The following is a 10,301-nucleotide window of genomic DNA, read 5'->3' as shown; positions in this document are numbered from 1 at the left end:
ATTAATGTAACTAAAGATTGAAATATAAATAATTAACACCACTTATTTTTAAATAGTTAATTTAATTATTTTAAAGATTAATGTAATTAATAGTAAATTACATTTTATTATTTTTAAAATTATTTTTAAAATTAATTTAATTAAATATTGAAATATAAATAATTAGATAAAGAATAGTATTATTATTTAATATGAATTGAAACATATTTAAAGTAAATTATAAGAAAAATACTATTTAAATTATTTTATTATTTGAGTATTTTCAAAAGCTTTTACTTTTCCAATTTGAGGATTTAGCAATTCGATTTTATGCTTTTTATTTATTTATTTTTAATTGGTATTATGTAAACAAATTGTTGAAGTGTGAATTAATATTATATCCCACTAATCTCGCCCTCTTTTACTGTCTGACTTTATACTCCCACCCCACCCCTACTTTATAGCGTCAATGTCCAAAATCAAATCCCCCATTTCCTATTATGTTTCTCTCTCGTTCCACCATGTCCTTCCTCTTCCTTTTCCTGCTCTCCTTGGCTCTCCTCCTCCACTCTTCCTCCCCTTTGCCCTACCCTTACAGTAAGCCACTTCCACCACCTTTTGTTTTTCTTTTCTTATTCTCGCTCACTATCTTCTAACTGCTGCTATTGTATTTTGTTTTTGTTTTCTTTGCAGACACTAGCTTCCACATTGACTGCGGCAGTTCCACTCCTTCCACCGACTCCTACAACATCTCTTGGCTACCCGACAAATTCTTCACTGGCGGTTCCACCTCCGTGGTCTCCGAGCCCCTACATTTCCATCTTCAACACGAAAAGACTCTCCGTTACTTCCCACTCTCCTCCGGTAAGAAGAATTGCTACAATATCCCCCTTCCTGCTGGCCGTTACTACATCCGTACTTTTACCGTTTACGACAACTACGACGGCAAATCCCATTCCCCTTCCTTCGACGCTTCTGTCGAGGGCACTCTCGTCTTTTCCTGGCGCTCTCCTTGGCCCGAATCTCTCACTCGAGATGGCGCTTACTCCGATCTCTTTGCCTTCGTCAAAGACGGTCAACTCGATTTCTGTTTTTACAGCATTGCCACTGACCCTCCCGTCATCGCTTCTCTGGAAGTCGTCCAGATCGATCCTTTGTCATATAACTCCGCCCAAACCGGCGATAGCTACATTCTAGTCAACTATGGGCGACTCTCTCCCGGTTCATCACAATGGGGACCCGGTTTCACATCCGACCCGGACGCCTTCGGCCGCTCCTGGCAATCCGATTCCGATTACCGAGCTGGAAAGTCGGAATCCGCTAAAGTTATAACCACTAAAGAAAAAATAACTGGTACCGATAAAGCGCCGAATTACTTTCCCATGAAATTGTACCAATCGGCGGTGACAATTGAGGGACGTCTGGAATACGAATTACCAGTGGATGCAAAGCTTGATTACTTGGTGTGGTTTCATTTTGCGGAGATCGATTCGACGGTTAAAAAGGCAGGGGAGAGAGTGTTCGATGTGCTGGTCAACGATAAGAATGTGAGTAGAGTGGATATATTCAAGGAAGTTGGGAGCTTTGCGGCTTTTAGTTTAAATTATACGGAGAAGAATTTGAGCAGTTCTGTGTTGAATGTGAAGCTGTCGCCTGTGGCAGGGGCTCCGTTGATCTGTGGGCTTGAAAATTACGCCATGGTTCCAGCTGATTTGGCCACGGTTCCTGAACAAGGTAAAGATGCTGAATTTTTATTATTTATATGAACTTTTTAGTGATTTGCATGTTAAGTTGAAAGTTGCGTATGAGAGTTTGGTTGGTCCTTGAAATCATTAGTTTTCTATAGGAAAATTAGACTTTTTGGGTAGTTAATTTGATTAGGAATGGTGGTGGGTAGGATATGCGATTTTATTTATTTGTCTGAATCTACAAATTTACCTAAAAGTCCGAACCTATTTATTTTCCGCAAATTATCCGAGTATTAAATACTTTTTATCTGTTGGATATCCGAATCTGAAAAAATCCAATTTCGAAATTTTAATTTTTTTTTTATATCCAAATCCACACATCTGAATTCAAATCTCCTAAAATTCTGAACTTATAATCTTATGCATATAATGTCAAAATTATAAGCATTTTGTAACGAATGAATTTGGATATCGAAATCCACATCGGTTATCCAAATAAGTAATGTACCCTTGGATTATGGAAAACCGGGTATCCACCCAAATCTCTAGTGGATAGTAATTTTAAAATCTGAATCCGCCAAAAAGAAAACAGATCGGATATCCAAATAGCTTTCTATTTAACATGTGATTATAATAACTATTATTTTATTAAAGTAGGTGCCAAGGGGAGATCGAGTTCTCATAATGAAAACTTAAAAGTTTGAGTCTGTGTTCCATTTATTAATATTTCCCCAATATATGTTAGAATCACTTACGAAGGATGGCCATATTGTCACATGTATTCATCTAGTGGGTTAAAAGCTTCTAGATGGTTGTGATAAATGCGTGAGTTTGGCAAGAAAAAACGGGAAATATGCTTGTCCTTGTTCTAGTTTCCTTGGAAACTGGAGCAAATCCTTAAATGGGCCTTATATTGCGGTTGGTGTTAAAGATCAGGACTTCGAAGGAACTGATTCTTGGAAGGAACAATAGTTCTCTTGGTTTAGAAAATGAATAGATAGAAAAAGTTCACATGTAAATAATGTTTGTGCTGAAGAGAGAAGTTGGGATATATATTTCTGAAATAGATGTGTTACTTATTTGGCAATCTTGTAGTGGTCGCAATGAAAGCATTGAAAGATTCACTCCGTGTTCCTGACCGAATGGGTTGGAATGGTGATCCATGTGCTCCTACTGATTGGGATGCTTGGGAAGGAGTTACATGTCATACTAACAAGAATGGAACTGGCCTTGTCATTACTCAAATGTAAGTGCCGCCTTTGCTTCTATTTGACAAACACAACTCTCATTCTTGAATCAAATAAAATTGGAAAAGTATAGAGAATAGTAAAATGTGATAAGAATAGGAGCTTAGAGATGGAGTAATTACTTGTTGAGAGGAATTATTGTGCCAATATGTAGACTTAGAATAAGAGATGGTGATACAAGAGAATCAGGAAGGTAATGTTTGAGAGAAATGTAAACATTGTAGAGAGAAGAAAAAATCAAAATGTTTCTGAATTAGGTTGCAGAGGTTCTTTTTTTAGATAGATATAAATTTCACTTTATTTGGGACAGCATAAGTCCATTTACTATTTATTTAGTGTGACTGCTTATAACTGTACCAGAGCCAAAATTTTATGTTTTTTATGCTTAGATCTATATATATTGCCCATGCATATATTACAGAGAACTTGGAAGTCAAGGCCTGAAGGGGTATATCAGTGAGCAGATTAGTCTCCTGTCAAACTTGATTAATCTGTAAGTATTAGCTGTTAGCCTTCTACGTTCTCAACTCGGCATCATATACATAGTGAAAAGTAAATGATTTATTAAGCGTGATTACCTTTCTGACTTGTTTCATTTGTGGAGCATTTAACTCATGACTTACAGTCTTTCATTGTTGGTTCCTTTGGAATTACTTGTCTTGTTATTGGAATTTTCATTTCTTTTAAATTGTTCAGGAACTTGAGTACTAATTCTTTGGATGGCACTCTACCAATTGGGCTTGGACAAAAATCCCTTGCACGACTGTAAGTTCTAATTCTTTTATTAATTTGAAGTGCACTGTAGACTCTAATAACGGTCTGTCTTTCTTTTTCTTTTGTTCCCTTCTGCTAGGTGTGTTTTTACCCTTAACTGGTAAAAATATTGTTTTATCACAGTTTGTGCTGTAGACTTCTGGATCAGCCTTTTACAGTAGTGGCTTTTCCCTCCTGTTACATTGTTTTTGTCATAGTGGCAAAAATATGGATTGGTCATAGTTTATCTATTTGCATTTTCGTTGTGCATATTGGAGATTAATATTTTTTCATTTTTTACTTTTCCATGTCCTACCATTCTTTTTCAATGTTTCTTCAAGATGGTGGCTTAATCATCAGATCCATGAGTCAACTTTTTTCTTGAATTTAATGTATTGCCTTTGACTTGTATTTTTGCAGGGATTTGTCCGATAATCAATTCTCTGGCTCCATACCGGAAAGTTTAACATCTTCAAATCTGCAGCTTGTGTACGTGTTGTCCCTATTGTTTTTAGAGAATTCAACACAATTTCATTTTCTTGATACATAATTGTTCTGTACATGCTTAAGATTTCTTTTATTCATACGAAATAAGCATATTATTAATTGTAATTATTTCAATGTGATTTTGATAAAGATGTTGATGTGCTAAGCCTTTTCTGAGGAGGTGGGACAAGCTTTATGATAATATTGCATGGTTGTTCTTTTGAATATGGTCATATCTTTAGAAGGCAAAGTAAAATTGAGGTCCATTTTTATAGTTTCATTCAATCTCATTTTTGCCTTCCTCTTAACATCATGTATATCTTCCACTGGATCACCTACCATCATGGTGCATTGGAAGGTCTATTTCATTTAGATGTCCAAACCGCCTTAAAACACGGTTCTCTATCTTCGTTCTCAAAGCGTTTAACTCCTCCTTTCAGTCCATTGTAGATCATAATGCCTGAGTAGGATTTGTGGACATTAGGAGTGACATTTCCACCTATTTCCTGATGCTTTTTGAAAATTGAGCTGATTTAACTAATTGGTCCCCTTTTTACCTATTTTAAACTCTTCCACTCTCGCATGTGTCCTTCTATTCCTATGGCATGGTTCCTTGCCATTAACATTACATTTTGCTTATTCTTTTGTCAGGAGGCTTAACAATAACTTATTGGAAGGGAGAGTTCCAGAAGAACTTTACTCTGTTGGTGTGCACGGAGGGACTATTGAGTATGTCATATTTTTTAATTTGTTCTTTATTATGGAGGAACTGTTTTCTGGTTCACATGCATATAGATGTCAATTGTTTGTCTTTATCCATTCTGCATGCATATAGATTTCGATTGTTTGCATACTCGTACTTTTCCCCATTTTGTACATATCATCACTCTGTTCATTTCGTTTAGTTGCTTAGAGGAGATTCCATGGCTTCATTTATTCTTCACTTTTGGTGGAAAATTTATCTCATTTTTCCTCTTTGATCATAACTGTTCAATCTCATGACAACCTTTCCTATTACACATTAAAAGCTAACCCTTGTTGTTTTATGTCCTACATTTTTTATAAAATTGCTTGAAACATTACTTTTGGCCTGAGATATAACTTGACACTCTTCCACCAAAATTATAACAATAATAGTAAAAGGAAATTCTTGTATTATGACAAATGAATGGATTACCATGGCTGTTAACTTGCTTGCAAGGAGCTATCTTGTCTTTAAAAGTTTGAAAGCCTGATTTGGGTCAGTAATTGCTTCAAATGAGTTTAATATTCTCAAACCTAGCTAAGCTTGGTACTCTAGCTTGAGTTCGTGTTTGATACTGCATGAGCTATAGTAGTGTTCATTGAGCTGAACCTAAGTAGCTCACACTTGATGTACTTACACTGGTAACTAATATGTGGGTTAGATGCCGTGATTGAAGCTATATGGTTGATCAATTTAGCTTTTGCTTTGATTGATGCGTGTTTTTCTATTAATTTTGTTTTTTGCAAAAAAGTAAAAAGAAATAGCTAAAGCATCAATCAAATGGAACCTTTTTGTACCTAGGAAATATATGCTTAAAGTTGCCAACTCAATTTTATAAATAGCTATATTTTTATACGGATTTTTTATATAGTTAACTGTGATTTATTTCCTCCAGTCTTTCTGGTAACAAAGGCTTGTGTGGAGTTCCTCCTTTACCGGATTGTCCCCTTTTTTGGGAGAATGGTCGCTTGTCAAAAGGTGGTAAAATTGCAATAGGCCTATCATGCTTCCTTTTTGTTGCTGTGCTGCTGCTGGTGATCTACATATTCTGTATCAGGCGGGGTAGAAATGATTATGATTTTGGTTTACCTTCAGATTTAATATGTAAGTACTATTTCAGAAGTTCGGTTTTTATCAGTTGCCTCAGCTTGACTTTCGAATTAGCATTAATATATATATTATACATTTATGATGTCATTACATTATTGCCCTTTCATAAATTTTGACTCTCACTTTAAGATGCAAAACTTACATCTGATAGGCTAGAAGTGCAATCCTAACTCCAAAATTTCAAGGCTAAATTTAACTTAAATCATTTAACTTTAGTACCAATAATGCATTTGCTTCCTGTTTTGGGAGCTAGCTATCAATCACTATAGGAAAATTAAGAAAATTTCCAATCCTAAAAGCTAAAATTGATTCGACCCCTCAGTGGGTTGATATCCAAACCTGGCTCTGATTCATGGAGAGATCAAATTTGAATAAATCTGATTGAGTTAGAAATTGAATTCATTAAGAACTATTGCATTTTGATTGTTGTAACATGGCTACACTTCAGTTGCTTGTTTGTTTGGTTTAATCTGCTTTTGTTTCAACAGCAAATTGACTGATGCTGCGATTGCGTGTGATAAAATTGTTTGTTGGTGTTGTTTGCAGCACTTGCTGCGAAGAGGAACAGGTATCAAAGACAGAAGTCATTGATGCTGCTTGAAATGGAGAGTCAGCACGCCAAGGGGTTACCATCAGTTCCCCTCAACCCCCGTTAGTAGTCAAACAGCCAGCTTTGGAAAGGAAACATTACTGGTTTTCGTAGTTTTCCATTCACACATGAAGAGGGCATATATATATAGAGAGAGATTAGAGGGGGCGCATGCAAATGAAATGCAGTGCAGTTATATAGGGAATACCATAAAATAAAACACGTGAATGAATTTCTATACTGAAAAAGGAAAGAAAAAGACAAAAAAACCAAGAGTTGGTGGATTTGGATTTGACCAACGAAATGGGGCCTTAGAAAGTCGCATTCGCTGTTGAAATGCATTGTATCTCAATTCGCCTTATAGTTTTTCCCATTGATCAACAAAAGGGTATAAGGAGGTCAGTGTATGTGTTAGTCATAACCCTTTTTTTTGTGTGTGTGACATTTGGTGAGCAATGCAATGCATGGGGTCATAAATATCCACACTTGGATTATGTAAATGAGACCACTAATTTATTGCCAAGAGGTCCAGTTTGATTCTACTTAATTTTTATACGTCACTCTTGTTTCAATGCTCACTCTTTCACCTCTGGATTTAGGATTTATATTTGGTTGTTTCTGCAATCAATTGTAGAATTGTTAACCGTCGTGTATGAGTTGTGTCGTTTCCTCGATAGTTCATTTGATTGCCCAAGGTTAAATGTCTTCTGAATAATTCTTTTTCCCTCTATCTGATTTGAGTTATTTTTGTTGGTTTGTATAAAGAAAAAGGGATCCAACAGAAGAAATGTGGTAGTGAATTTTTTTTTCCTATCTTCGCATTAAAAAAGGATTACTAATAGATTATAAAAGGTAGAAAATTAGTTTAATTACAAGTATGATTTGACATTTTCATTTTCTTTTTGATGAAAACATGTTTGACGTTTAAGTTTTCAATATTTCTTTAAAGCATGAATTTGCTAAAAGAAAAAGTCAAAAGTGGCTCATTCTATCATCCCCCGTTAAATTTGTAATAAATGCGATGGCAAAATATTCCAAATCCCATAAGGTGATTTTATTTGGGCACTTTTTTAAAGGCAAAAGGGGTTGCTGGGTACTGAGTAGGACGTGTTTTCAATTAAAAATTCAGTTTTATCGTCTGAAAAGTTTCATCATAATATTTAAAATTTTTTGAATATTTATAATAGACTAAATGATTAGAAAAGGTCCATTTCTAAGGAAAATCATGAAAATGAATCATTTTTCCTCATAATTATACGAATGGTCTGATTTTCCTAAAACGTGTTGAGTTGAAGTTTTTTTTAGGGGAAATACAAAAAAGCGCGTCCAGCTTAGCCTCTTTTTTCTTGCTGATATGTAAAACGCGCTCACGTCAAAGCGCTTCCACGTAGGTGTGCTTTTGCCTGTGCTTTAACGGTCAATTCCAACAGCTATTTTAACTAGTCATTGGCCCCCCAACGGTAAAAAAAAGTATAATCCCTCCCCCCCTCCCAACATACACATTTCTCACAGTTCTCTCCTAAGTACTAGTGTGCCTAATTATTGTTGGATCTGATATCCTAATTGTAATATTTTTGTCTAAGTACAATTATAATTTTTTTAAACAAATTGGTTCATAAAATTATTCATGAATTACATTAATACTTTGTATATTGTCCTCACATGGTTTTTGTATGTAAAACAAAAAAGAAGCAAATATTAACTCATTGGTTTTCTAATGTTTAACTAATTCTAAGCAGTATTATGTGGTCTGATCGTAATATGGAAAAATAACTTATATTAGTAGACGAACTTAAGCATGTCCTTAGTCTAATTGAAAATAAGCAAATCGATTGAAAGACTACTATGTTGATACGATCTCGTTTCGGTGATGATTGGAGTCGTTTAGATTGCCCAATCATGAATTTGAGTAAGACTTGGTTTGTTTCAAAAAGGGATGGAAAAGATAGACAATGGCTACATACAAAGGTTGAAAAGAAAGATAATTAAGCAATGGATAGGGAATTCGGCTAACAAAAAAATTAAAAAGATAATTGATAGATTAGGTGGAATGGAAAATAGAACTCAAGCTTCAAGAACGATTCAATACTATAAAGAGTATTGCCTGGGGACTTATATTGCTTAAGGTGAAAAATGATGAAGGTAGATGGACCTTGACCTGTTACCTAAAGAGGTAGGAACCACAGGTATAATGAACGCCACACCAAAACACGATAAGTTCAGTTCACAAAGGAAAGATTGACGCCACAAGCTATGCTTGATAAGTCAAGTCAAACTCGAAAAGAACTATGAGAATTGGAAATCTCACAAAAGAACATTTGTTCATATAATTTGGCAAAAAGTCTTTCAAATAATTATAAAAACAAACTATTTATAGGCTAAACATGTTCCAGCCGAATGGACACAAACTAATCAGCTTAAATGAGTTATTGATGAACTTAATTAAGCTAATTAAAACTAAAAGACCTTTGATGAACTCTAACTTATGTAAAGGAAATGGACAGCTTATTTAATCTTCTAAATCAGCTAATAATGAGCTCTAATGAGCTGAACAGCCCATTAATTCTCCTTTGAGCAACTGAATGGATAGCAGCAACAATTGGCTTAAATTTGGCACGCGACCAGCTTGTTTGTATGAATGCTTGAAGAAAACTGATGCAATGTGTAAATGAACGAAATTGAACAGTCACTATAACATAAAAAACGTTTGGAAGCTGAATGGCTTGTGTAATCAACTCCTTGTCCATTAAAATCTCCAAACGGTTACTTGAATAAGCTCATAACAGCCGCTGGCCTTTAATTCATCTTCAAAATAGCTTAATTCATTTCTTCCTTTAATGCCAATCCATGTAACAGCGGATTCAATGATTAACTCATCTATAAGCACAATTAAACAAGTTAAATAATTAAATAACTTAAATAACTATAGCAAATTAATTAAGCTAAAACATATTAAATGCCGAAATTATTTAAGCAACTAAAGAACATTCAAAACAACTTAATTAATTAAACTAAGTATTTAAGCAATTAAAACAACTGAATTAATTAAACTAAACATATTAAAAGTTCAATCCAACAATTATTTAGCTCAAAACACATAAACTAAATAAAACTAAAATTGAGCTGAAACCAAATTAAATATTCCAGCAAATTGATGCACAAGCTAAAACTGAATAATGTTGGGCTCAATAAACTTGAATGAGCTATGAATGAGCTATGAATGAGCTAAATGAGCTTGTAGCAAATTGCATGGAACACTTGAATCGAACATCTTTAATCGTTTGATTAATCCAGCAATGGTTTCCAACCCAAGTTCGCTTAATTAAGGCCTGCACACAAATTAAAAAATTGAAATTTGATTTCATTTTGCAGTTGGGCCCTTTGCGTTTAGGCCAATCTCGATGTTGTCAAAGTGTATCGAAACATGATGCGGTCGGGATCACATCATAAGCCTATCAAGTCTAATTGGGGAGATGTTTTATCTAAGGTATAGGAGTGAATGACTCCTAAAAGATAGAGACATAAATATGATTGATTGGACTAACAATACATCAGACTGGATTCAAAAAGAATACATCCTGAATTCATTCATAGATTTATTCACTTGTGATGTTCATAGTGTGACCTACCTAAATCCTGAGTGGATGATAGACTATGTATGCATGATTCATTTAGTTTGATGTAAGTAAAAGCCTGAGTTCAAA

General features: G+C 34.7%; 1 protein-coding gene across 1 annotated transcript; it reads left to right on the top strand.

Annotated features, from left to right (window-relative positions):
- The first annotated feature begins 376 nt into the window (after positions 1-376).
- LOC108465667 (receptor-like protein 4) lies at positions 377-7,144 on the top strand. Its single transcript, XM_017766043.2, has 9 exons — positions 377-576; positions 673-1,713; positions 2,763-2,913; positions 3,336-3,407; positions 3,611-3,679; positions 4,088-4,156; positions 4,805-4,882; positions 5,794-6,002; positions 6,555-7,144. Exons 1-9 carry the CDS (start codon positions 480-482, stop codon positions 6,662-6,664), a joined length of 1,896 nt encoding a protein of 631 aa, XP_017621532.1. The 5' UTR covers positions 377-479; the 3' UTR covers positions 6,665-7,144.
- The last annotated feature ends 3,157 nt before the right edge of the window (positions 7,145-10,301 follow it).

This window comes from Gossypium arboreum, chromosome 3 (assembly GCF_025698485.1).
Source record: "Gossypium arboreum isolate Shixiya-1 chromosome 3, ASM2569848v2, whole genome shotgun sequence".
In the NCBI taxonomy this organism is placed as follows: Eukaryota; Viridiplantae; Streptophyta; class Magnoliopsida; order Malvales; family Malvaceae; genus Gossypium; species Gossypium arboreum.
Note: the sequence above shows the minus strand (reverse complement) of the source record. Positions and strands in the feature narration are given on the sequence as shown.

What these genes read in the sequence shown, in the direction of transcription:
- LOC108465667 (XM_017766043.2), top strand. Translation starts at nt 480, where the DNA reads ATGTTTCTCTCTCGTTCCACCATGTCCTTCCTCTTCCTTTTCCTGCTC. An exon ending in GGCCACGGTTCCTGAACAAG is followed by an intron (nt 1,714 to 2,762) that starts GTAAAGATGCTG and finishes GCAATCTTGTAG; the next exon opens with TGGTCGCAATGAAAGCATTG. An exon ending in TCTTCAAATCTGCAGCTTGT is followed by an intron (nt 4,157 to 4,804) that starts GTACGTGTTGTC and finishes TTCTTTTGTCAG; the next exon opens with GAGGCTTAACAATAACTTAT.